The 24,332-nt window shown below is 47.7% G+C and overlaps 1 protein-coding gene across 1 annotated transcript; it reads right to left on the bottom strand.

Moving 5' to 3' along the window:
* Positions 1-16,590: 16,590 nt before the first annotated feature.
* LOC147730990 (uncharacterized) lies at positions 16,591-21,678 on the bottom strand. The gene is made up of 2 exons (XM_086958660.1): positions 20,974-21,678; positions 16,591-17,208 (listed from the first exon to the last, which is right to left on the bottom strand). The coding sequence occupies exons 1-2, from the start codon at positions 21,608-21,610 to the stop codon at positions 16,607-16,609; spliced, it is 1,239 nt and encodes a 412-aa protein (XP_086814786.1). The 5' UTR covers positions 21,611-21,678; the 3' UTR covers positions 16,591-16,606.
* Between the last annotated feature and the right edge of the window lie 2,654 nt (positions 21,679-24,332).

The following is a 24,332-nucleotide window of genomic DNA, read 5'->3' as shown; positions in this document are numbered from 1 at the left end:
TATCGTGGGAATGTTGCGGTGTGGGGTGCTTGTGTGAGTTTGGGGGACTGGGTCATAGGAGCGGAGAAGGGTGAGTGTGTCGAGGTCAGAAGAAGAGTTGTGGGTGCGGCGAGGGCGGTTGTTGCGATTAAGAGCTGGGATTGATGTGAGATTGGGGGATAGCTGGGTGCGAGAGTTATTCGGAGGGGTGGGGGACAAGTTTGGCGGGGAGGTGTAGATGTGTGAGGGGTTGCAGGGGCGATGCGGGGGACGAGGGCAGTTGCTGCGCCTATGAGCAGGGATTGACGCCTGGTGTGGGGCGTGATGAGGGTGGGGGTCCGCCGGCGGAGTAGGAGACAATTTGGGAGGGGGGGTGGAGGTGGGTGGGCGGTGTATGGGGCGTGTGGAGAGTAGTTCTTTGATGGCGTGAATGTCTTCTTTGATCTGAGTGAGGGTGGCCGTGATGTATTCCATCGTAGGGTAGGTGGTGGGGGTGGGAGTGGCAGTCAGGGGTGAATGGCTGGCCAGGGGATTCGTGTGCAGGTGGGAGGGCGGGCTGGTGTTCGAGCAGGTCTGCGTTGTGTTGGTGTGCGGGATGGGGTTAGGGATGCGAGAGGTTTTGGACGGGAGGGGTGTGGATGAGGTAGGGAGGAAGTTGGTGTTATGGGTGGGGGCATTGGTGGTAGGCGGGGGGGACAAGGTGAAGGCTGGGAGACTGGTAGCCATGGTGGGGGTGTAAGGAGGGTAGTGGGGGCTGAGAGTAGGAGGGGAAGTGGGATTGGAGATGGTCCTGTTGAGGGGAGGGGGAGTTAAATTAGGAGAGGGGGTATGTTCTGCGAAGTTGGTTGGAGGGTAATGAGGACTGAGAATGGGGGGGGATAAAGGGGGGGAATTGTCGGAATGCGTGTTGTTCTGGTGCTGGACTAAGTTAGGTGTGTTATGGGTGGGAACTGTGCTGTCAGCGGTGAGCGGGGTGTTAATGCCCGCTGTAGGTGTGATAGGAGTGTTGAGGGTATGTGTGGAGGTCCGCAAGTTGGTAGAAGGGGCGGGGGAAAGAGCGGTGTATGAGGGGGAGTGATCTGTGTCTGTGACGGAGTGATGAATTGGGATAGTGGGGAAGTGGGTAGGGGATGGGAGGTCAGGGGTGGTAGGTGTGTCCCTGATTGAAGAGTATGTGGCTGTGAGGTCATGGTTGGTGGGACTGGGGGAGATATGAGTGTTTGTCCGTGACTTGGAAAGGTGTTCTTTGAAAGTGGGGAACATGTTGTCTAGCAGTTCCAGGTTCCTGTCTGTGGATTGTGATAGGACAATCCCGTTATTGTAAATAGTGATGGTGGCTCTGCCTGGAAAGACTTGGGATGGTGAGATGGTGAGAGTTAGGCTGTGAGCGGATTTTCTAGTGGAGGAGACGGTGAGTAGGGAGAAGAACGCTTTTCTCCATTGAGCTCTGCGTGTAGTGTGGAAGATGATATCGGTGTTCAGGGATCCATTGACCGGTGAGAAGTAGGTGTCAGCAAAGGGCGTTTCCGAGTGTGACCTAAGGAAGTTGTGTTTAAAGCGTTTGGCGGCTTTTTTGGTGAGTGATGGTGGGTAGTTGATTTTGTATGTGTGTTTGCCGATGGGGTCCATGTTGCAGGATTAGGTGGGTATGAGAGGATGCAGTAGTGCACTATAGTGGTACCAATGTGCAGAGAAACATGTGTGTAGAAAAACAGGTGCATATAGTAGGATACACAGTAATAAGTTATAAATTACAAAGTGACACTAGTAATCAACCAGCATATCCAGGATGTAAGAGTGAGCAGTAGGGCAAATACATACGGTAAATTGTTAGGTACAAGGTGTAAACATAGGCATAATACTGATAATATATAATATATAAGGGTAGGGTACAATGGGAGAGTGCACTAATGCACTATAGTTGATAATATTGATATTGATAGAGTATAGAGGAAGGATCCAGATATAACAATTTACATGAGTCAAAACTCAAAAATCGAAGGTGACATTGGTTGTCAACCCAAATAGTGTGAGGTAGCAATCTGTGCATTTACAAATGTTCAAAATACAAGTAAGAGTGGCACTAGTGAGGAATCCTAATATACAAGGTAATAATCTGTGCATACAGGTGTTCAAAATACTGATATAGGTATAGTACTACAATGGTATGTAGGCACTCTGTCATATTTAAGGTAGTAATCTGTGCAATACAAATGTTTAAGATAAAGCTAGAGTGTACTAATGCAATGATGGCAAACACTCTATCATGTATGAGGTAGCAGTCTGTGTAGTACAAAAATTCAGAAGAGGCTAGTTGAGCAATATTGCAATAATACAGTAATAGGTAGACATTCTTTCAAATATGAGGTAGTAATCTGAAACAAATGCTAAAACTATAAGTAGGAGTATAATAATACAGACATAGGCCGGCAATCTGTTCTACTAGTCTAAAATACTATAATCCAATAAAAACTAGAAACTAGACTAAAATGGCCGCCAAATAGTTCAGATCAAGCCAGTAGTCCTTTGTTTGTTGCTATGCAGGCTGGGAGAAAGAGAGAATAGTCCTCTGTTTGCTGCTATTGCTCTGAGCACAGGGGAAGAGATTCCACTTTCTGTTTAAGCAAACAGAACTCAAGGCTAGCTGGGAGGAATCTTATCTCTATGTGGGGGAGTTGAGCTGAGCTGAGGGCCACGTGGACGACAGAGGTATGGGGGGATTTATTGCTACAGTTTTATGGCCCCAGCCATTTTGTACAAAGGAGTTAGATTTTTTTAGAAGAGATAGATTTTTCAAAAAAAAAAAATAGAGCCGGTGGGTGGGAGAAGTAAATACCTGAGTTTTTGTGCTTCAGTAAATATTGCCAGTAGAGTTTTACCGAAGCACTACATTAATCCATGATTGGCTTCCGAGATTTATGGCTACAGTTCAGTGGCTCCAACCATTTTGAACAAAGAGGTAGTTTAAAAAGTTTAAAAGTGAGCCGGAGAGAGGGAGAAGTAAATACCTTATGTTTCTGTGTTTTACTGTTGAGTGTGTTAGCAGATTTTTGCATAGTTTTTGTTCACAGAGTGTCTCAGTCCCATCTTATTTGTAGTTTTTGTTGATCCAAGAGTGTCTCAGTTCCTTACGCTCTGCAGAGACAAGTTGAATGTATGTACGTGTACACACATGTCTGGTTCAGGGCTCCACTCCTGTGTTATCCTGGGTAGTGGCGCTAGACTCGTTGCTGTGGAGCGTTGCTATGGAGCGGGCGGGCGGTGTCGTCTTGGCAGGCTCCCGGAGCTTCAGCTACCTCTGCCTGGGGTGCCCTCCTATGCTCCTGTAGTGCTGTGGAGCGTTGTTGTGGAGCGGGCGGGCGGTGTCGTCTTGCTCCTCGCTCCAGGAGCTTTAGCTAACTCTGCCTGGGCGCTTATGTTCCTGTGGTGCCGCGAGTTCTCTCTGCCCCCCGGTGCCTCTGGGTCTCCTTTGCTGCCGGAGGCTTGGGCCGGCTCACCGGTGCACAGCCCGCGTCTCCTCCGTGTAGTGGGCGGGCGGGGGGGGCGCTCTCCCAGCTTGCTTCAGCCGCAGCCGCCCTTGTGGTGCGACGGGGGTGTCCTCTACGGCCGCCTCGAATTCCGTGCTGGGCCGATGGAAGCGGGGGTGGGGGATGACTTCAGGCGGGCGAGCTCAGCCGGCTCCCCGAGTTTCAGCCGCCTCTGCGACGCTACGGGGGTGCCCACCACAGCAGCTTCAGCCGCCCTTGCGGCGCGACGGGGGTGCCTTCTTCTCCCGCCGCGAGTCCAATGCTGTGCAGGTGACAGGATGTTCCGCAGTGTCGGCTCCGCAGACTCCGGGAATATCAGCGCTGGGGGTGTCTGCGGCGAGAGTCCGGTTTCGGGATCCTGCAGTCTCCAGCCTCCTCTCATCCGGTCCGTGGCAGTCGGTTGCTTTTGTGACTTCTCCGTCACTATATCTGATTGTGTTTCGTTTCGTTTCGTCGTGCTGGTCGTGCTGGTGGTGGTTGGTGGGTGCTAACAGGGATAATGCCCTGAACGGGATCCCAAGCACCGGGAGCTCTTCACCGGAGCTCCTACCAGGCGGCCATCTTGCAACCTAGTTCTTGAAAAAGGGGCCACTGGTTGATTTTGGGTACACATAATGGTGCTTAGTGTGTGTTTCTGAGTACAGTACAGTACAGATACTGGTCATGGGTGTGTTATCTTGGACACCTTCTAGTGATCGATGTGTTATCGTTGATATTTTATTAGTTCATTAGAACGGGTATAGGGCACAATCTGCCAAACATATTGAATTGCAGCACCTGTAGATAGTGCAGGGCATGGCTTTCCAAATGTTTCCACCCAAGACCGGAGTCTGATTCGGTTGTGTTGATGTCTATAGTCAGTTTTAATAAATTCTAGTTTTCTTGTGAGTGTTCCGCCGGTGAGCTGTTCCAACGCGCTTACATATTTCCTCCAGTGGTACATGAGTTCATTAATTTCCCAGCAAATCTACCTATGTAGTACAGAGCTAAGGGTAGCACGTGTTGTTGGATGACATGATTGCCAGTTAATTATATATTCGAACTATATGATGGTCATTGTGGGATTTTAGCAACTGTATTTGTTGGGCACCGTGTAACGCTCGGGTGATTATTGCATATATTGGTGACAAGTTAACAACGGTGTTTGTTGGTTTCTGTGTAACCTCAGGGTATACACATGTGTGCATCGGTGCACGCTGCTGTACGCCTGTTTCTTCCAGTAACTGGTAGAGAGTGAGTGCCTTGTCATAGCTCTGATACTGCAGGACACTAGGCACTAGGGCTCCGATATTAGTGGCCGCTGTGGGAGCTACACAGGTGGGTGCTTTGGTCACATTGACTGTGGCACTTTGCGGCACTAATATTAGTGTCACTGTGTGACTTTAGTACATATACCATTGACCATTTCGACTTCACCATTCGTTCAATAATGATAATTGTCAAAGTACATTATTGGCAGTGGTACTGGGGAGAATAGTTGTTTTTTTCCACTGGATAGTATTGTTTGATCCTACTGGTAGTCATGGCGAAATTGTATCAATGTCAGTCATTGTAGATACCACTTCTTGCAGTCCGTTGTGTGTGGGTGTTTGTGTCTTTGTGTATCAAGTGTATATATGTGTTTGCCTGCATGTGTGTATATATGCTGTGTGTGTTAGTGTGCATGTGTGTGTGTGTGTGTGTGTGTGTGTATGTGTCACAATGAAAATGTAACCGTAAAGTTTGTTTTCACTTTAAAATCGTGTCTCAATGGCTCCGGTGAGTTTGTGGAGGACCAAGTTCACAAGCAAATCAAAGACTTAGAAGTGACTATCAATAAATGTTTATTAGAAGATCTCACAAGAAGAAGACACACATGATCTGGACAGGATTTTCGTTTTTTATTAAGGTAATTTTTTTGTTGTTTACTGAAGAACACTAATATTTGAAAGTAATATAAATAAGAGGTATAAATATTTTTCCATTTTCAAATCTACCCAAAAAACACATGCACACACTTTTCATCTGCACGACTGCAGGAGTGTCAACTGTTGCAACTTAAGGATATTGCACAGATGTCAACTTCGCACAAGTTCTCCTATAGAGCTCTACTATGACACATACCTAATTATATATTAAATGCTTAATTGTGAGTTTATTGTGCACACGCGTTTGTAAATTGTACATACGCATTGTTTTCCATTTTTCAATCCATATTTGCATGCGTGCTTCAGCACTGAATACTATGTGCATGAGCAGTAGTCAATTAAACAGTTAAATAGCTCGGGCTCTCCAGAGAAATGGAGGCGTGGGGAATATTGGGAAAGGGTGATGCGATTATCTGAAAATTGAAGCTACAGGACGATTTTGAAATGTGATTTGAGTTGTAAGGCGAATGAGAGGATGAGATGAAAAAACTTGGGGGCATATTACCAACAACTAGCAATATTTATCGTTAAATGAGATTAGCAATATTTTTTTTATCGCAGCGCATCGCCGGATTTTATTGCAGGGATAACGTGCTATTAGCAACGTTTATCTCAAATGCGATAAAATATCCGGCGATAGCGGCTCAATGTGTGAATATCGCTGGAAATTCAGCGATATTCAGGCATTAACAGCTTGCTAATAGGGCGATGAAATTATCGCCGCTTTAGCAGGAAAAAGTCCAGCTAAAGCGGCGATAAGGCCCTTCATAATATGCCCCTTTGTTTTCTCCTTCCAGACGGAAGGAGGTTGTGTATACATGCGAGAGGAAGCTGTAACAAGCATTTACAATGCAACGGTCTCGCCTTTGCAAAAGTTAGAGCTATTGGCATTGTAAATGACAAAATTGTTATTTATGTGTTGGTTTTGAAAACAGATAAATAAATGCCATTGCCATTTACAATGCCAATAGCTTAATCTCTCGCAAATGCGAGACCTATTGCATTTGCAACCACACACACACACAAAAACACACACACACACAACCACAGACACACACACACAGAGCCACACACACACACAGAGCCACACACACACACACAGCAACACACACACACACACACAGAGCCACACACACACACAGAGCCACACACATACAGAGTCACACACACACAGCCACACACACACAGAGCCACACACACACACAGAGCCACACACACAGACCCACACACACACAGAGCCACTCACAGACCCACACACACACAAACAGCCACACACACACAGAGCCACACACACACAGACCCACACACACAGAGCCACACACATAGCCACACACAGAGCCACACACACAGAGCCACACAAACACAGCCACACACACACAGCCACACACAGAGCCACACACAGAGCCACACACACATACACAGAGCCCCAGAGCATAATTCCAAGAGCCAGCAAAGGCTCGAAGCATATGAACCATGTTATACAGCATTCCCTTTTCATGGCTGCCTGCCCCCTCCTTCATCCTGCCCCCTCCCTCCCTCCACTCGGCAGCATGTTCTGCTCTCTGAATCAATGATCAGTTGAGATTTCTAAAGCTGGTCAGTCAGCATTCGGTCAGTCATTCCCCAGTTTAAGCCGATCACCTACTTACCTACTCATTGCCGAGTTGTCTAACCTCGTTCCCACAGCTGCCCCGCCTCTGCACATCTACTGAATAACACAGCAGCACTGCACATTCCCAAACAGCTGCGCTAATACCCCATGGGTCGCCACAAATGTACAATAGCTGCTTAAGAGGAATCTGCAATTACATTCCCTGGGTGTGTAACAGTCTTTAATGACATTTCTACAATCTAGAATTATGCGGTGAGGCTTCCTTGTAACCTTTGACATTGGTAATCACACTGCAAGCGTAACAGGATATATACAGCCACATACTACATGGACATTTACACACCTACGTTTCCTGGCTGTGGAGGTTACATCATCTAGTAATTCCAGTGTGTGCACATGTATGGTTACATTCCACAGTCATTCACTTGTATTAAGACATCTGGGACAGTACTTTCAGGGCATCCAGGTGTCTTCAGCAACAATGCTTTGGCAGGCAGCCATATAAGCTTACATTCCCTTTGTAGGCAGGCGCTAGTTACATTCCCTTCACAGACAGACCTCTTGGCACTATCCCGCGTGAGGACAGACAGCTAAGTTTACACCCCCTTGGTAGGGAGCATCACTGGTTACATTCTCTGGGTATCCCGGCATCCTCCGCCACCCTCCTTGGGTATTCTGGGCCCTACACTGAAGGAGACCCGAGCCCTTTATAAGTCTGGGGCTGAGACCCCACAGGGTCACCTTGGAGGGGACAAGGTGTCGACCACCTTCCGCATATTTGCAACTCTGTGAATAGCGATCTCGGTGCTGTTTTTGGGGGAGGGGTGAAGACTTGGATCATATGAGAGTGGGGGTGGGGTGTCAAAGGAAGAGCACACGCTTCAGTTGGAGAAAGCCTTGTGGCAGATTAGGAAGTGGGCGTGACCGGGTCACTGGCAAGAAGCGTCCACTGCAGGGTAAGAGGGGGCAGTACTCGCTTTAGCAGTGAGAGGGGGGCATAAATTAGTCAGTACCTGTGAAGGCAAAGGTGTAAATTAGGACCATCAGACTTTGGAACAATCAGCGTCTGACAACGGGAGGGGGTGCTATCCGGGACATATGTCTGGATGAAGAGAGATAATCCTCGAGAAGGCGGGACAGCGAACAGTGAAGGCAGGCTATACAGCCGCAGCGCCTAGATGCGACTTCAGAGACCGTGGGAACAAAACACACCCCGCGCTCTCTAAGTGAAATCATAAACATACCCCTTGCTCTCCAAGTGAAATATGCAGCATTTTCAGAGGGCGGTAAAACTGTCTTGCAAGCCCAACTCTCCCCTCACGAGCCAGGAGTTTACAAGGGAAGTCGTCACCCCAGGCAAGCCATGTCCGAGAGCACCAGAATTGTCCGGGCCATCCTGGGTGCAGTGTCTAGAAAGTTGTGGCAACCCTCCCCCCCAGCCTGCCCAATGAACACAGCACGTTCCCCCAACATCACATTTGTTTACTCTGCTGGGGGCTGATCGGGGCTCGCGCGGTGGTGGTCACCCACTTAACGTTCACACCGCAGCAGCCGTTCCTTCATCTCACGGGCAAGGGGCTAAAAGGAAACTTATCAAGCCCCTAAAAGGAAACTGATCAAATAATGTGCGCATCTTAAAAACATTTTTTGCTTTGAAGCAGCTGCGGTCAGGAGGAGCGTTGGCGGCGACAGAGGAATAGCCACATAATTAAGATGACTGGTGTCAGAATGATAATTTTAGCGAGATGACAAGGAGTTCCGCCTCAACAGAGGAGAGGCGCAGATGCAAATGCGTTATGTGGGTGTGTGGAGCGGGAGCTTCGAGGACATTAACAGATGAAAGTTTTGGTTCACTTTGTATATCACTTGCTTGGCTTGTATAAATAAATGCGATATTTATAGATCTCGAACTGCTTGAGTGAATGAAGACGCTGCCTTTCCTCTCACGGGCGTGCGCGGCCGCACACAGGACTGTCGGTTCGGCAGACGAGGGGGTCCCAAGTATGCCTTAAACCCCATTCCAAGAAGGCTCCGCAAACTCCTAATGGGCCAGGAAGAGGCTTCCTTCTCCGGGCGGCAACGTTGTCTGTGACAAGAAGGGTGAAAACAAGCGCTCGGACCAAGCGCTCGGGATGACATCAGCTTTCCGCTTTTAGAGCAGTCCTGTTCAGACTGGCTTGGCCTGACTTACTGGTAGCGTAAAAGCTTGCTTATCTTCTTTATGTGGTGAAACAGATGGCCTCATAAAGAAGATAAGAAAGCTTTCACGCCAGCAGGAAGTCATGTAAGCCAGTCTGAAAAGGACGGGGCTTAGCGAGAAAGGAGAACGTCACTAGGACCTCTTCTCCAATGACTGGCCACCGTTTAGGAGGCCAGCCAATGGGGAAGAGGGGCAGGGCTTAACCTCACTAGTGAAACTCTCCCTACATCATTAAATCTCGCCAGCTCGACTTCACATGTCTGCGCAGTCTTTCGCAGGCCGAGACCTAAACATGTCAGTGAGAAAATTCTGCCAAGGTGGGGCTTTGAGGTGAAGTATATTTTTAGATAGGGCTGGTGCTTCCCCAGAAGAATGTTGAAGCTTGCTTATTTCTGCACTTCAGTAATTGGCTGATACACCATTCATCTGTACTGTATGTGAAGTTCCATTGATTTGTAAAGTGCTTAGACACCACATGCTGTTTCTTTGCACTTAGTGAAGCGGTAACAGCCAATTGATGACCATAGAGGAGTCAACAGTTCTTGAGAGAAATCCAGATTTTTGGTCGTCACAGACCAGTGTTTGGCTGCCATTTTTAGGTCTGACCTTTCAGAATTGTTTTGTTAAAAATCATATGTAATATACATACAAAGAGTGGCTTTTGGGTAGACCACTTCAACCATTACTGTGTAAATTGTCATTCACATGTTGCTTCCACTCCCCACAGCACACCGCTTGGGACAATTGGTCAGCTTTCTTTGTCCACTGACTCCCTTCACTTTGAGTGACTGCACAAATCACGTGCACATTACTCACATACACTGAAAAATAGTTCCTTTCTCTTTGCCAAGAGATCAGGATTAACGTATGTTTTATTTTAATTTTTTAACTTTAAATATTAGCCACATCCATGATTTTTTTTTAACATTTACAAATGTTTATTCTAAGCATATGGCAGCCATCTTTTGGTGGCCAGATGTTTTGACATTTTTATATATTTTTATGGCATATACTTGCAATTAAAAAAATCACAAAGCATCCCACCAGCGAGTGTGTGTGGGGAATAGTGAGCTCAGCTTGCGGTTCCTTTGTGCCTTGCTTGTGAGCTGAGGCTATGGTATATGAACCATTAGCACTCAGTCTCATTGGGATGACTGACAGAATATCGGAAATATAAATATCATGTGGACCGAATGTTGTGTCAAAAATATCAAGGAGCAAAATAGCAAGAAGGGGAGTGCAAATAGGCAAGTATAGATTTAATATTCTGAACTCCACACTTACGTACCTTGAAGATATATTTATTGTCAAGGTACATAAATGTGAAGTTATATATGGTAAAACTTTGCTTACCCATAAAAACTTACCTTCACAATATTTTTATCCTTGATATTCTTGACATGATATTTTGTAAACATTATATTTTTTCTCTGGTATTTTGTCTGCATTTTGTCTGCACACCGTCTCATTGTTTACCCACAACCCCAAAATTCACTTTGTTTCTGATGTGCATAAAATGAGTGCTGATTTAGAAAGTCGAGATCTTTATAGAAAACGAACATAGGATAAAAAAAGTTATTCAAAGGCAGACCCGTCATATTTATTCAGAGAAATGTATTACCAGCCGGTAAGCATTCAAATCTATCTCTTATCAGCAAACTGCCAGAGCAGAGTTCTCACTGTAATGCAAGGGCGTGAATTTGTTGTTGTGGTTATTGTGCGTATGCAAATGAGACTCAACATGTGGTAACAACTGTGTTTGCATTTCCTAATATGTCTGCTGCACAGGCGGAAGTGAGTCTTCTGAGCAGGAGAAGCACTTATGTGGTAGGGTATGAAACATTTCATGGGTAATACGGTTAGCAGAGGTAAGTGCACGTGTGGGTTTGTTTTGCAAGGGAAACAACCTTTACAACACAACTTTTACAACGCACTACCATTACAACGAAACTTTTACAACGCAACATCCATTACAACACATGCCATTACAACGCAACCATTACAACGCATGACACTACAACGCATGTCATTACAACACAGTCATTACAATGCATACCATTACAACGTATAGCATTACAACACATAGTACCCTTACACTATCCAACACTTACCCTACTGTTCCACCCCCTGAAGTTAGAATAGTAATTTTTACCCCTACACTATCCAACACATACCCTACTATTGCACCCCCTGGAGATAGAATAGTTATTTGAACCCTACACTATCCAACACTTACCCTACTGTTGCACCTCCCTGGAGTTAGAACAGTAATTTTTACCGCTACACTATGCAATACATACCTTATATGCAATGTAATGTTATGCGTTGTAAAGGTAGTAAGCAATGTAATGGAATGCGTTGTAAAGGTAGTTTTTAAAAATTCGTTGTAATGGTATGTGTTGTAATGGAATGCGTTGTAATGGATGTTGCGTTGTAAAAAATGAGTTGTAAAGGTATGCGTTGTAAAAGTATGCGTTGTAACGTCATACATCCGTTTTGCAAAGACCTGCTCCTCTTTCATAAATCTCGGTATGGAACCATGATTCTTCTCCGCCTTCTCCCACTGCTTCCCTTCCTTGCTCTGCCCCTTTCTGCCAAAGCAGAGGTTTTGGTTTTGGGTATCTGTGCTCACGGCATAGGCACTGCCTGGCAGGTGAGAGGAGTAAGACGGCATCAATGGGGAATCCATGCCTGGGCATATTTTACAAGCATACATTCCAATTGCTGTACTTAGGAGTCTAAAGTAAGTTCATTGTGCTAGTCTACCTCTGTACTGTAGGTCAGTGGCTGGCTTGGGTACTGATAGGGTAGGATGGGGCAATGAATCCTCAGCAGAGTGGTCAATAGATTGTGTTGCAGGCCGCATGGTTGGACTGGAAGGGTGGCTGATAACAAATCATGGCATCACTCTTTTTCTTGCCATGTGCAGTTGTGGGCTGATGAGGAATACCATGTGCTGGGTAGTGGGCCAGTGAGGAGGTAGACATTTCCCATCAAATGTTGCCCTCAGTATTCAGTGCGAGGCTTCCTACTGTGGGCCGGAATACAAAGTGCAGATATTGGATTCAGTATTATATTCATCTCAAGCCAGGTTCTAGGTGGGCTGGTCTTAAGTTTGTGGCTTGGGCTGTGGATGGTAATGCAAGGGTGCAGAGATGGGCCCGTGCCTGGAAATTGAAGTAGGTCAACTGTGTCATTCTACCACTTTGCTATAGCTTTGGCACCAACCAGCAAGCTGACAGGGCAGGCTGGTGGGATGATGTTCTTCTTTGTTCAAGATTATTGTTTGTGGTCAGTAGAGTAACGACAGGCTAGTGGAATGGCTTTTTTGTTAGCATTGTCCCTCTATGTGTGGCCAAGATGGGTGCCAGGGCCATGGGAACGGGGCTACTCATGAATTGATAGTTAACCCTTCTGTTCTAGTCTCACTAGTCTCGGCACCGCAAGGCAGGAAAGTAAAAACAAAAGGGTAGTGTCATCTGACCACCCTTTCTCAAATCTCCCCCTGCCCCGAGCTCCCCACTTTTTCAGGACATAATACCCTGGGCTCCAGTCGGGGTACCACGCAGGTGGACGGCGTCCCCCCCCCCCACTTATTTTACCGTGAGCTCAATAACTATAAACTGCAACTGAGTGCAAGCCACCTTTCGTGACGTCACTTCCTGTTGTGACATCAGTGTCCCCCCACTTCTTGTTTTAGGACTTGTGCCCTGATGATACCCACTGCCCATTGTTGTGCCACAGCCTGGAAAAGATGGATATGATGGGTCGCAGGCACACACTAGATGACCCTTACTACCACAACCGCAAACTCTGACTGAGACTAGTCAGCAGACCTATCACTCAGGTTAGCCCACCTTAGTAAAATGAGGCTCAGTCCTAGAGCTGCCGTAAAACAGTAGACTTACACAGCAGATCTGTCTTCTGATGCTGTTCCTCCCTCACCAACTTCATATTATTTCCCAAAGTTGGTAGTGGTCCTACACTACAGCACTTGACTTGCAGGGAAGCTAAAAGTGGTCACACCATTGATCCTCCACATTGCTGCCGACAACTAGGGGCCCTCCACTGAAAGGCCAGCTAGAAAAGAAGGGCCAGATGTAGTCTTCCTAGAGGTCTAGTGCCAAATGTCAAGGCAATCCTCACCACTACTCTTGTTAGTTAGAAAAATAGGGACACTAGTGGTAGGCCCTGAGACACCTTGTCAGCCTGCCCTTGCCCCCAACAACAAACAATGAGCATCCCAAGGGGAGAACCCACTCCCACCACCCATGTCCACCCTCTCATCACTCCGTCCAGCACTAAAGCTATGCTAATGATGGCGAATGAGACACTAAACTGCCATTGTCTCCACAGTAAAGGAAAATGAGCTCAGGCATGAATCATCAATGGTTTCTCCTTTGTCCTCTGCCCAGACAGCAGCCTCAGTGCCAGTGCCCGTTCCTCTCATAGCAAAGTTTTATTTTTTTTTGCTGGAGGGATAGCAGGGGTAGGCATTGCAAGCCTGGCTTTTGGAGCAATAAGGTGTGTGCACTGGATGGTCCTGGTATAAGCGCCCCTGAAAATGGATTCTCCTCTTGCTGAAGCGGCAGTGAAAGATTCCCTGAGTGTAAAAAAACAAACACCTGCTACTGCTGTCATCCTGCTACCTCTTCACTGTGTTACTCAATCAAACCCCAGGGCATCTTCAGGAGTACAAAAGACACAACTACTGTCAGTGGTGATGCTTGTTTTTTTTTTATTCTGCCATTTTTTCTTTGGATGAACACTACATTAAGGAAATCTTTGAAGAGAATCTTCTTCTGTCTTGGAGAACATACCTCTGGAATGATAATGATACAAACAGTTGAGATGAGAGCTTCAACCAGGGGAAGCTTCAGTCCATACACTGACTAACAAGAGGCTCAGATACAGAGACTGGTGTACGGCTTTGGGCAAACAGTCGAGGAGGTCACGATAGAGATCTACTCCAGAGTATACTCACTGTAGGAGAACAGAGCCATAATAGTAGGTCCCAGAGCTGTGTGTAATGAAGAGGAAGCTGAAGGAAATTGCTTAGGGGAAACATAAGGATGAATTTTCAAGTGCATGGCGCATAAACTATGCCACTACCTTTACAAAGGGATGAAGGCAATGGACCCAAAAAGGAAGTAGGGCTCAATGTTTTCCAAAAAAGCATAAGTATAGTCATAGACTAAGAAGAAACTTTAGTTTTAAAGTGGAGGTGAGCATTGAAAGACTGTTGATTACCGACAATCATGCTTTGATGTCAACATCCTTCTTAGTAATTTAGTATATTAACATTAGAAGAGTTGGATGACATAATAATGTGGTTGCATTCACGCCCTGAGGTGCATCTCTCTTTAAGTTGGATTTGTAGACACACACTAGTATTGACCCTTGGTATTACCAAGTTAGCAGTTTATTTTTGTGACTTTTTTGCCAGATAGGTCAGCTGCAGGCATGAAAGAATACTGCTTACACAATGTTTAATTAGCTCTACCACCAGAGTGAAATATGATCGATGCATACATTAGTCCTGTTTTTCTGTGAGTACATTAGTAGGAGTAAGGCATTTGGCGAGCACATGATGCACGGATCTTTACAAAAGCTGATTAGATTGCATCATCGACAGACCTAATCAATGTGTTTAGTTCCCACTCTTGCCAGATATATTTGTCATACCTAGAGCATAAATAGCGACAACACACGATTCCTCTCTGCAACCTTTCCCATGCTGTGACAAACTTCATTTTCAACACAGTTCTGTCGCCAACAGTCACACATTCAGAATGTACAGTATTATAGAAAGGTTACTGTCCACAACTGTCCTGTTAGTTGGTGTCATGCAACTCTCGCCCACGACCTTCAACATCTCCCTTGGGAGGGAGGGCGAGGGGTGAGAGAAAAGTAGTCCAAAAATTGTTTGTGTGTGTGTAAAAGGCCGCTTTATTAGGAAACAGGTGCACATTACAAAATACAACCTCGGCAAACGCCTTACAAAACTAAACCTCACTAAATAAATAAATAACTAACCAAACGGGCCCCCAACCCCCAACCCCTACATATTTGGGCCCTCCCCACAATACATCAATAACATTATAACATCCATATACATTACGTCATGATAAAGCATTACATCATCAATAAACATTACGTCATGAATATAAAACATACGTCATCAATAAACTTTATTCATCAAACCAAAATTGAATTAACATTTGTCATGGCCTCCGTAATCATCGATCCTGCCTGACCCTGCACTCCTGCAGAATACCCCTTTTCAAAACTGAACGGTCAAACCATGACCAACCTGCCCCGGCCCCAGTCCAAGAAAATTCTAACGAACTTATAACCAACAATCAACCTAAAACCGAACTGATACACCACGACCCCGCACTGCACCTGCTCCTAGCGACAAATACAAATACAAGAAACAACCCCTGCACACCGGTAACCCATAAAACAGCCATTTGAAAAAGAAAATTATCAAAAAGATAGGAAAAAACGAGGGAGCGAGGGGCAAAAATACTACAGAAAAACAGGGAGGGAGGGTGGGACAAAAAGTTAAAGCACCTAGCCACCAGGTCACCAAACCTAAAATGGTGGCGGATAGCGGGAAAGGCGGAATTTATACTTGGGCTGGCTGGTCCTACTAGACCAGCCCAAAACTAGAACATTCTGGCAACTTCTGGAAATAACCCCTCGCAGCCCTCCCAAACCGCCCGGGGGAGGAGACCTCCCTTCGGTCGGCTCCCTCCCCCAAGCCCCCCTTGGGAGGGAGGGCGAGGGGTGAGAGAAAAGTAGTCCAAAAATTGTTTGTGTGTGTGTAAAAGGCCGCTTTATTAGGAAACAGGTGCACATTACAAAATACAACCTCGGCAAACGCCTTACAAAACTAAACCTCACTAAATAAATAAATAACTAACCAAACGGGCCCCCAACCCCCAACCCCTACATATTTGGGCCCTCCCCACAATACATCAATAACATTATAACATCCATATACATTACGTCATGATAAAGCATTACATCATCAATAAACATTACGTCATGAATATAAAACATACGTCATCAATAAACTTTATTCATCAAACCAAAATTGAATTAACATTTGTCATGGCCTCCGTAATCATCGATCCTGCCTGACCCTGCACTCCTGCAGAATACCCCTTTTCAAAACTGAACGGTCAAACCATGACCAACCTGCCCCGGCCCCAGTCCAAGAAAATTCTAACGAACTTATAACCAACAATCAACCTAAAACCGAACTGATACACCACGACCCCGCCACCCAGAAAGGTAGGCCAGAGGGGGGGTGAACACACGGAGGCTTCCTTTCTGCCCCCCAACCGCGTAGCGAACGGAAAGATAATGGGAATCAACGCTGCAAGGCCAAAGCCCGAGCTAACACCTCACGAAGCTCTAAAAGATAAAGGTCCATACCCACACGTGACAAATGTACTCCGTCATCCCGGAAAAACTCTACCGATTCAAATTTTATTTCCCTGTGCGATATCCTACTGAAACCGAGGCCCCTGCAGCAACGAGACACCTCCGAATTCACCTTCTTCCTCGCCCGATCCACAGCCCTGGGGTTCACAGCCCCTCTCCATGACCTACGCGGTATCAATTCTGTCCAAAACACATGGCACCCAGACCAGAGTTCCTTAATGAGGCTTAAATCCCGTTTCATAGCCCGCAGTAATACAACCCCTTTCGTGGCACAAAGATCATTTTCACCCAAATGAATGACTAAAATATCCGGGCATAAACCGCCCACCATGTTATTGTTCAAACAAGGGATTAACTCTCTCCAGAGCATCCCACCTTTACCCTTCCATACAATATTAAACATCCGATCATTAAAGCCGAGTTGTTCTCCAAAGTAGCTCCGTGCCGCCTGGACTCTGGCCCATTTAACGAAGGAATGCCCCACTATCCAGACCGTGACCACTGGCGATCGAGGTCCAGCAACGGATCCTGAAAGAGAAAACACAATTAGAACACATGTCTAGGCTGAGAACGCCTGCGCGTCTTCTGCCGGGCTCCGCACATAGCGCCTGAAACAATTAGAAGACCAGCGCCCCAACCTCATAATATCCGTCTCCGTCCAACCTCTGTGAAAGGCCTCCGTGGCTGCACCTATACGAAAAGAATGAGTACCATATAAACTACTATCCAGCCCAATGTGTTGCAGGGCTTTACGGAGAACCATCCGTAACTGATAAGATGTGACAGGTAAACCATTAATGTGTTGAAATACGAGGGCCTCATCCCCACCCCCGCACCATGAACGCCAGCGCCGCGCCAGCACTAAAGGGCAAGTGAGCTTTGGGACGCGCGCTTGTAACCAAACCCCTTTACCTTTACCCGTTTGATCAGTTTTGGAGCTGGATAGCCAAACATGAACACCTTCGTCATAACAAAAAACATCCCTCCAGTGTAAACCACCCTTCTGCTTGGTCCCCAACAACTCAGAGACCCTAAAAGCTCCAAAAAACATAAACGCCATGAGCATAGAAAAGACACACGCCTCAAAATCATCTGAACATACCAAAGGTAAGACTGTAATTAACCTAGCCAGTATTTGCCAGGATAGTGGAGCCCGAGATCGAACAACATGGCCCTGTTCCCTGGCCCATCCCTCAAGCATTCTCCTGCCTATTTCCCCGGCTGACGGGGTGTAACCCCATAATAACTGTCCCATAAAAGCAATACCCGCTAGTTTCCCCGCTATAGTCACTTTAGTGAGGCCCTTATCCATGAGGTCTAGTATAAAATTAACAACATCCTCTGACCGCTGCGACATATCCTCCCGTCTGACAGCTCCAGAAGCCAAGAAGTCCCTCCAGGCCAAAGAATAGGCCGTACGTGTGGACACCGATAAAGAACCTACCACCAATTGTACGACCCTACTTCTCCTACACGCCACAGATGAGTCGGCATCCGAGTCGGGGATCTGTCTGCCTCCCTCGCCAGTCCACGGAATCTCCCCCACTGTGAACGAGACAAAGCATCCGCAATGTCATTGTCCACGCCAGGAATGTGTAAAGCACGAAAATGAATGTCGTGTTTCAAACAACCCAGAACGAAAACTCTCATTAATTTCAAAACCTGTTCGTCTCTGGCAGACTGTCGGTTCACAATCTCCACAACAGCCATGTTATCCACACGAAACAAAACCTTCTTGTGTGCCAATTCCTCCCCCCACAGTGTCAAGGCCACCAAAAGAGGGAACAATTCCAAGAAGGTGATGCTGCGACCACCATTCAACCATTCATCCGGCCAACGTTCCGCACACCATCTGCCGTTCCAGAAAAGGCCAAAACCATCACTACCAGCCGCGTCAGAGAACATCTGTACGTCCCACTGGAAATCCACATCCCTGACCAAGGGAACACCATTGAAAGAGATCAAAAAGAACTTCCACATTCTCAAATCTTCCTTTACACCGGCAGACAGGCGCACACGATGATGAGGCAAGTGGTGTCCTGCTAAAGCCCTACCTAGTCTCCTACAAAAAGTCCTACCTGCTCTCACCACCCTACAAGCGAAATTCAAATGACCCAATAGCACTTGGATTTCTTTTACCAAAACTTTCCTTTTGGCCAACATTGTCTCTAGTAGTTGCACCATGTTGCTCCTTTTATCCTCAGGCAAGCGAGCAGACATGAGTATAGAATCAATTTCGATACCCAAGAAGGAAAGGACCGTACTGGGGCCCACTGTCTTTTCCGGAGCTAAAGGAACTCCTAGATCCTCCATGAGCCCATGGAATGTGTCCAGAGCTGCCTGGCACTCCGCGGAGCCCGGGGATCCCACAAAGAAAAAGTCGTCAAGGTAATGTGTCACTAGGGAATGACCAGTCTGATTCGAGAAATACCACTGTAAGAAAGTGCTAAAACATTCAAACAGCGCACATGAGATTGAACAGCCCATAGGTAGAGCCTTGTCCACATACCATTGACCACCGAATTGGATACCAAGAAGGCACCAATCGTCAGGGTGTACCGGCAACAGTCGGAAAGCAGATTTTATGTCACACTTGGCCATTTCAGCGGCTGCCCCCGCTGTCACAACTAGTGACATGGCCACATCCACAGAAGAGTATGATACCGACACATCCTCCGGGGCAATAAAATCGTTAACTGAGGAACCCTCCGGCCATGAGAGATGTTGAATGAGTCTGAACTGACCTGCCTCTTTCTTAGGAACGACTCCGACTGGAGAGACAATCAAATTGAGTAACGGCCACTCTGTGAACGGGCCAGCCATCCTACCCTCCTGAACTTCCTTAGTAAGTTTGTTCTGTACAACTGCGGGATGTTCCAAAGCCGATTTTAAATTGGCAGACCACCTCCGCTCCCTGGACCCTAGGTAACCCAGTCGGAAACCAAACTGAAAACCATCTAATAACTTGATTTTCGCAGACTCGTCGTCATAACCCTGTAAGGCAATCCGTAACTTGTCCAGTTTAACCGGAGTACGAGCCTTTGGCCCCAGAGCCCTTATTACCTCTGGATCCCCGACCCCTTGAGTTGGAAGTACCTGAACCTGACTGTTTCCCCTGGTGGCTGCCCGAAGGCTCGTTGTCCCAACATTTAGATAACGGGTGTTTCCTCCCGCAGCCTGAACACTCATGCCTGAATTTACAGTATTCCCTAATACAGGAACCCCTATTGAATTCCCAACAGAAACCTGACTCTGAGTGGGTGTTAGAGCTGGACCCCACCCCTCCCCGGGTGGGCTTCCCCTGAAAGGGCCGGTACACTAGAGGTAAACCACTGGCCGTGAACACAGTCTTCCCCCCAGCTGATGACCCCATTGTGTGTTGCCATAAATCATTATCAAGTTCACCCCATTTTGCCTCAGGGTCCCACGCCATCCTGGCCCTAAATTCCTCGTCGTATTGAGACCAGGCAAAACCACCCCCTGTAATCTGAGCTTTACGAATCACATCCATGTACTTAAACATGGAAACGCTGCGCTCAGGGAACTTTTCACAGTACACACTGGCATAAATCAAAAACGCAGCCGTCCAATTTTCAATATTTAAAGGGACCTTCGGGCGTTTAGCCAACTCGAATTCTTCCTCTTTAGAGCCCTCCTTAGACCGGACTTCTCGATGGAGAAGCTTCAGGAGCTCCACATACTCACCATTCCAAATTCTTTCTTTAGTACTAAGCATCAAGTGGGCACCCAGGGGCTTCGTCACCCCCATATATGGTAATTTTTTGATTTTTAGCTCTTTACTAGCCACAGGCTCTTTAACAGTGCTGGAAGCACCAGCTATAACACCACTGACTGATTTGTCTGAAATCTTGCTGGAAGCACCAGCCATAACACCAATGTCCATCGTTACTGTAACATTGCTGGAAGCACCAGCCATAACTCCACTGTCTACTTTGTCTGTAACGTTGCTGGAAGCACCAGCTATGACACCACTGTCCCCTTGATAAGGAACTTTGCTGGAAGCACCAGCTATAACGCCACTGTCCCCTTGATGAGTAACTTTGCTGGAAGCACCAGCTATAACACCACTGTCCCCTTGTTGTGTAACTTTGCTGGAAGCACCAGCTATACCACAGTCCCCTTTACTTTGTAAGAACATATCGTCAGTACCCACTGCAGTGTCTTTGACATAACGACCTTTAACCAACCGGCCATCCGTAATGACCCCATCAAGATCACCACCGGTACCCACTGACACCATCATAGGTTTGGCCTGTGGGACCGTTTTCTCACCTTGTAACAGAGAGACAGCTCTCGATGGCTCCGCCCGTGGCGCCGAAGACAATGCATCCGGTCTCCGAGGTGCCCTACCCGATGGGCCGCGCTCTCTTCTCCCTTGCAGTTGCCTCTGGACCACTGGAGCCTGTAAAACACTATGAGAGGAATGAGAGGGCACCCCCCCCTCAAGATCCCGCAGTTCACCTTCTTCGGGACTCTCTTCGTCATAGTCCAACACCACTGAGTCCGCACTAGTATGCATCATATCACCACGGGTCTTACCTAACCCGGTATCAACCACAGTACATTTTAAAGATTTCGAAACTCCAGGAGGGGGAGCAGACTGTACACGCCTGTACCTCCCTGGGCGCTGACTCTGTTGCTCCATAGCCGCCGGCAAGGCCTGCCACCTATACCTGCTACTCGTTGGGGCCAGCGGGATCACGCCAGACCCTCGTGTGCTGGCCGCGTCGGGTTCCCTCGGTGGAACAGAGAGGGCCGCGCTAGGCACTCTCCTCACTTCCCCTTGGCGAAAATGGACTGGACTGCGCCCTGCCAAGTCTGGAACGCCGCGCCTAACCTCATCCTGAAAAGAAAAAGTTTGGACTGGTGTGCTAGGGTTCCTACCATCCACAGACCAACCATACACCATCTCCCTACGAGTCGAATCGACAACCCCTTTCTGACCTCTCTCCAAAGAACGGCCTCGCGCGTCATGCCTCAATGGAACCACCGGAATCGGAGAACCGCCTACCACCTCGTCGTCGTCACTATGATCCAAATTATCAAATGCCGAAAAGGAAGCGCGACTAACAGCTCTAGGGGCTGAGTCCTGGCCTGCTAAATCCCTCTGAAAAGTACGATGTGCCAGGCCCGCCGCGCCAAAATGTTCCCAACCTGGGGAACCACACATGAAAAACGGACCCCCAGAGGCCCCAGATAAGTGCGGAGCTGTACTCCTGGGTCCTTGTATAGGCCCGCCACTCACCTGACCAAAACCTCTATCGGGGCCCAACAAAGTGCCCTGGAAGCTAAACCCCGCCGCATTCATGGCCCGAGGAGCCGGAAAACCACCCATACCCATTCCGGACGTACCAACAACCGCAGGACCCCCAACAAAAGCCATCTGACGATTCTGTAATCCCGATTGAAATGGGCCACCCCTCAAACATGGAACACCCCCACCTTCAGCTCTTAAACCTTCACCCTGGTCCAAACCATACCCCGCACCACTAAAGGAAACATTGACGCCCATTTGGGCCCATTCACCCTCACCTCGAGAGCCACCGCCCCCAGAAACCACCTCACCAACCGCCGATCCCGGGGTAGAAAACAATAACGGACTCCCCACATTGCCTCCAAAATCAACCGCTCCCGCGCCAGCCTCTGGAGCCACCACCTGCACACCAGACGATAAAACAGTACTGGATCCCACCAAACCCCCCTCATGGCCCTCCCCAACTCGAACATTGAGCGGAAAACGACCTAAAGGAGTTAACAATCGCTGACCATCGTCAGGGGCGAACTGGGTTTCACCAACAACCACACTGTCCTCCTGAGCCCCAAGGGCAACCTGGTCCCGGGCGGAGTCCTGCAACACAAATTGCACCGAGCTCCTACGACCTCCGCGCACGGGAACACCGTCCTCAGACTGTCCCCGCCGCTCAAAAAGCGGATCCGAGGCGGAGCGTTTCTTGCTACCTCCCCGTCCACTCTTGCCCCCTTTCTTCGACCCCTGACCCCGTCCCGCCTTTAACGGAAAGTCTCCAGTACCAGAAGGAACACCCGTCCCCCCACTTAACATGCCCGGGGCCACCGGAGCCTCCGAAACACCTGGCTCCCCCCGGGACGACCTTTGCGGGACCGGCTTCCGGGACCGGGAGCGGCCCCTCTCGCTTACCTGACTCGGCCGTCTCCTCTTCGGCGACGAACACGCCATTACTGCGGCCACTACGCCGGCAGAGGCCTGGCGGTGCGGCCTATCCTGTCCACCTCCCGCGAGCAAGTCCAATCGACCGGCATCAGCCAATAAGCGCATCGCCTCCAGAACTCGTGCGTCTTCCATTACTAAGCTCAAAGTATATCTCTACAGGCAAAGAATGAAAAAGAAACGCACACACACAAGATACTCTCACCAACAAAAAGTTAAAGCACCTAGCCACCAGGTCACCAAACCTAAAATGGTGGCGGATAGCGGGAAAGGCGGAATTTATACTTGGGCTGGCTGGTCCTACTAGACCAGCCCAAAACTAGAACATTCTGGCAACTTCTGGAAATAACCCCTCGCAGCCCTCCCAAACCGCCCGGGGGAGGAGACCTCCCTTCGGTCGGCTCCCTCCCCCAAGCCCCCCTTCTCCCCCTGCACTTATACTTTAAAAATGAATACCTGTGTTCTACCCCCTTCCTAACTCCCTTCTGCAATGTTTCCCCTGGACCCACCTGAAGCCGCGCTCTTTGCTTTCACGTCGTGACGTAACGACAATGGTTGCGTGAGACGTTCATCAGGCTGGACTGGAAAGCCCTGTCGGGGCAGATCTGCAAAGTCCCCCGTGATAGGGCAGAGGGCAGTTGCCGTTCTCCTGCCTGTCTCGGGCCTCTGGAGACCAGATGGTGTATCGCCATTCCACTGCCTCCCTCTGGTCTCTGGGGACTGACTGAGCCTCTGCGTGGACACCAGTTGTTTGGTGCTGATTGCATCAGAGCACTGAAAAAAACCCTCATATTTTTACATGCGGAGATGTCCGGTGTTCTAATGTCATGTCTTTATGAATGTATGTCAGTGTTCTCTTTACTCTTTTCTGCATGGTTTCCGTGGGATCGAATCATAAAGAAGTGCTGACAAAGCCAATAGGTCTATCAGAAGAAGTGTCTGGTAACAGATGACTTTGGGGTGTTACCATAGCTGTCCTAGGAAGGAAATCCAATAAAGAAGCAAACTCTGTTTGGCTTCAGCAACATGGAAGCTGTAAGTAGGGCCTTTTGCTGAACAGATTATATTAGTAGAAGGAAGTTTCTGTTTCTTAAGTAGTGATTAAAGAAGGATATTCAGTAAAATGTAGTAGGGCAAATACTTTTGACAAAAGGCCCGTATTTTCATTGCATTCTTAGAAAAGCCTATGTTTGCATAAGCATTTAAATTCTGAGCAAACAAAAAGCTGCAAGTCAAAAGTATGTTGCTATGACAGCATAGTAAAACACATCAATGTGCAAGAGGGAAGGGTAAATGGCATTGTGTTCTTGATGCCATGAAAAGACATTCAGGCCACATATATTTCCTAAACAGAAAAAAATGATGAGCAATTAAAATGTCATTGTGTCAGCAAAGTAAATACTCTAAAGAACACATCAGCTTTCAATCTGAAGCTAAACATGTC

Source organism: Lissotriton vulgaris, chromosome 2_1, assembly GCF_964263255.1.
Source record: "Lissotriton vulgaris chromosome 2_1, aLisVul1.2, whole genome shotgun sequence".
Lineage (NCBI taxonomy): Eukaryota > Metazoa > Chordata > Amphibia > Caudata > Salamandridae > Lissotriton > Lissotriton vulgaris.
This window is presented reverse-complemented; position numbering and strand designations above follow the sequence as displayed.